Source organism: Parus major, chromosome 2, assembly GCF_001522545.3.
Source record: "Parus major isolate Abel chromosome 2, Parus_major1.1, whole genome shotgun sequence".
NCBI lineage: Eukaryota > Metazoa > Chordata > Aves > Passeriformes > Paridae > Parus > Parus major.
In genome coordinates, this window is record NC_031769.1 from 62,616 (window position 1) to 65,876 (window position 3,261).

General features: G+C 52.5%; 1 protein-coding gene across 1 annotated transcript in view; it reads right to left on the reverse strand.

Moving 5' to 3' along the window:
- Positions 1–6: 6 nt before the first annotated feature.
- SMARCC1 (SWI/SNF related, matrix associated, actin dependent regulator of chromatin subfamily c member 1) overlaps positions 7–3,261 on the reverse strand; it is a gene marked incomplete at its 3' end in the record, with an annotated part of 71,266 nt that continues 68,011 nt past the window's right edge. Inside the window, exon 24 of the mRNA XM_033512143.1 lies at positions 7–203. Within this exon, the coding sequence (XP_033368034.1) occupies positions 7–203 (197 nt within the window). The remainder of the gene's footprint in view (positions 204–3,261) is intronic.

Here is a 3,261-nt window from a genome sequence, read left to right on the forward strand (position 1 = left end):
CCAGGAGCAGAGGAACCCCAGGATCACCCCAGGACACTTACACATTCCGTTGGGAGCTGCCAGCGGCACGCGGGGCCCGATGAGGTTCCCGGCCATGGGGTGCCCCAGCGGTGGGGTGCTGCCAGGGGGGGCAGCCCCAGGGCTGGGGTGGATGCTGGAGGACATCATCCTGCCTGCCATGGGCTGTCCAGGGAGCATCTGACCTGCAGAGGATGGACAGACAGCGGGGTGAGGCCTGGAGAGCCGCAGGGAGAGGGATGGGGCTGTGCTCCCTGCAGAGCCTCACGGGCGGCTCCTCCCGTGCCCCACACTCCCAGAAACACCTTTTCAACCCCTCAGGAAGGGCCAGGGGCTCTTGGAATCACAGGGAAAAGTGGGAGATGACACAGGCAAACCCAGTGCTGGCACTGAAACCACACTGGAAAGGGCATCCCCTGAAACCTCCCGGATAAATTGTGTGGGAGAACTGAAATCACACAGCTGCAACTTGGCTGCCCAGGATTTCCTGCTGTGATTCCCTGGAGGGAGGATTCCACTGCTCCTCCTCACAAACCAGCTCCCTGTTCCAGCCACAACACCCTGCCTTGGGCACCTCCAGCTGAGGGTGATGCTTTAAAAACTCATTTGAGGGATGGTTTGGTGTTATCCAATTCCATTTCCTTCCACACACCTCCAGGGAGGGACAGGAGTTCAATGAGACAGGGATGGACACCTAACCCCAGGGGGAGGACCTGGAGGGGCTCCAGGAGAGCTGGAGAGGGGCTGGGGACAAGGGATGGAGGGACAGGACACAGGGAATGGCTCCCAGGGCCAGAGGAATGGGATACTGGGAAACATCATCCAGTTCCAACCTCCCAAAGACTCAGAGGCTTTGTGGCAGAAGAGGATATTAGATATAGAGATATAGAGATATATAGATATAGAGATATACAGATATAGAGATATATAGATATAGAGATATATACAGATATATAGATATACATAGAGATATAGAGATATACAGATATATAGATATATAGATATAGAGATACATAGATATATAGATATACAGATATATAGATATTCTACAAGGGGAGTCATCCACTGGCAAAGTTCAGGCTGATCAGGGAATAAAACCATAAAAACTGGAACAACACAGATGTGTTTGCCCAGGAAAGGTGGGAACTGAGGAATTCCCAGGCTGGGAGCTGCCACCTGACAGGAGCCTCAATGATTTGGCCATCCCTGAACACCATGGGCCTACGAGATTCTGTCTCACTAATGAAGTGATTAATGTTAAAATCCCTCTTCTGAAGCTGAACCAGACTTTACTACACAGTGAGTGGCTTCATGTGAAACTCCAGCACTGGGCAAGAATTCCTTCAGGGAAAGGCTGACAAACCTGCAGGGATGTGAAGATTCAAGGATGTTTTATATGCAAATCAACCCCAGCTGAGCCAAAATCACCACTGAACAGAAACTAAATCTACTTTGTAAAATGTCATGAATACAAAGTGTGTCCCTGGATCCCTGGCAGTGCCCCAGGCTGGGCTGGATGGCTTTGGAGCAGCCTGGGACAGTGACAGAGGTGTCCCTGCCATGGCTGGGGTGGCTCTGGGTGATCCTGAAGGTCTCTCCCAACCCAAATCAACTCCAGATCTCCCAGCAATGCTCACTGGGAAGCTCCCTCCTTCCCACACCGTGGAGTGTCCCTGTTTTTCCTGTTAGACCTCAGAGGTTTAACACCAAGGGGTGCTGCAGGTTTGCTGAAGTTGTCCCTGAGCTTTGCAGCTCCTCTTTGTGAGGCTTTGGCCGCCCGTTTTTTCCCTTCCCGACACGGGATGTGACATTTTAATCTCAAAATAAGCTCAGGGAGCAGGGAGAGGAACAAACCCATCCCATCCCAGCTCCAAAAGCCCTGAGCTGAGAGGAGCCCATCCTGGGTGGGATGAAGCAGGGGGAAATCACTGCTGCACCACGGCAGAAGCAGAGCCCTGCTCCTACAGACTCGGTTTGTTTCCAAGAGAAAGCGCTCCAAGACAGCGGCTCAAGCAGAAAATGTGCAAGTGTGACCTACATAGGGGGGAGAGCTTAGGAACAGCAGCTGTGGCAAGAGATCCAGCCCAAAGGTTCAACACAATGAGATTTTACTGACTGAAAACCCCTCAGACAGAGGGGCTGGGCAGGTTCACCTTCCCCTGCTGCCAATGCAGCCTCACATTCCCGGGAGATGGGGAAGGAATTGCCTTTAGAGGCTCTCCAAGGTATTTATCTCCATTAAAAAGCCTCTCCCTCTATTAAATCAGCACTTGAGGAGCACTGGGCTGATAAGCAGCCAGAGGGGTTTTGTTGTGATGCACGAGGATTGGAGCTGATCCAAATCCTCCAGCACCTCTCCCTGCCTGGCCTGAGCAGGGAAAACCCATGGACACAGGAAACCCATGGACACAGAGGAAAACCCATGGACACAGAGGAAAACCCATGGACACAGAAAACCCATGGACACAGGAAACCCATGGACACAGAGGGAAACCCATGGACACAGAGGAAAACCCATGGACACAGAGGAAAACCCATGGACACAGGGAATGTTCTGATCAGGGAAAACCCATGGACACAGAGAGGAAACCCATGGACACAGAAAACCCATGGGCACAGGGAATGTTCTGAGCAGGGAAAACCCATGGACACAGAGGAAAACCCATGGACACAGAGGAAAACCCATGGACACAGAGGAAAACCCATGGACACAGAAAACCCATGGAACACAGAGGGAAAACCCATGGACACAGAGGGAAAACCCATGGACACAGGAAAACCCATGGGCACAGAGGGAAACCCATGGGCACAGAGGGAAACCCATGGGCACAGAGGGAAACCCATGGGCACAGAGGGAAACCCATGGACACAGAGGAAAACCCATGGACACAGAGGAAAACCCATGGACACAGAGGGAAACCCATGGACACAGAGGGAAAACCCATGGACACACAGGGAAAACCCATGGACACAGGGAGTGAGTGCAGGGAAAACCCATGGACACAGGAAACCCATGGGCACAGAGGAAAACCCATGGACACAGAGGGAAAACCCATGGACACAGGGAGTGAGTGCAGGGAAACCCTTGGACACAGGGAATGAGTGCTCCATGGAGGGAAAACCCATGGACACAGGGAATGCTCTGATCAGGGAAAACCCATGGACACAGAACACCCATGGACACAGGGAATGCTCCATGGACACAGAACACCCATGGACACAGGGAATGCTCCATGGACACAG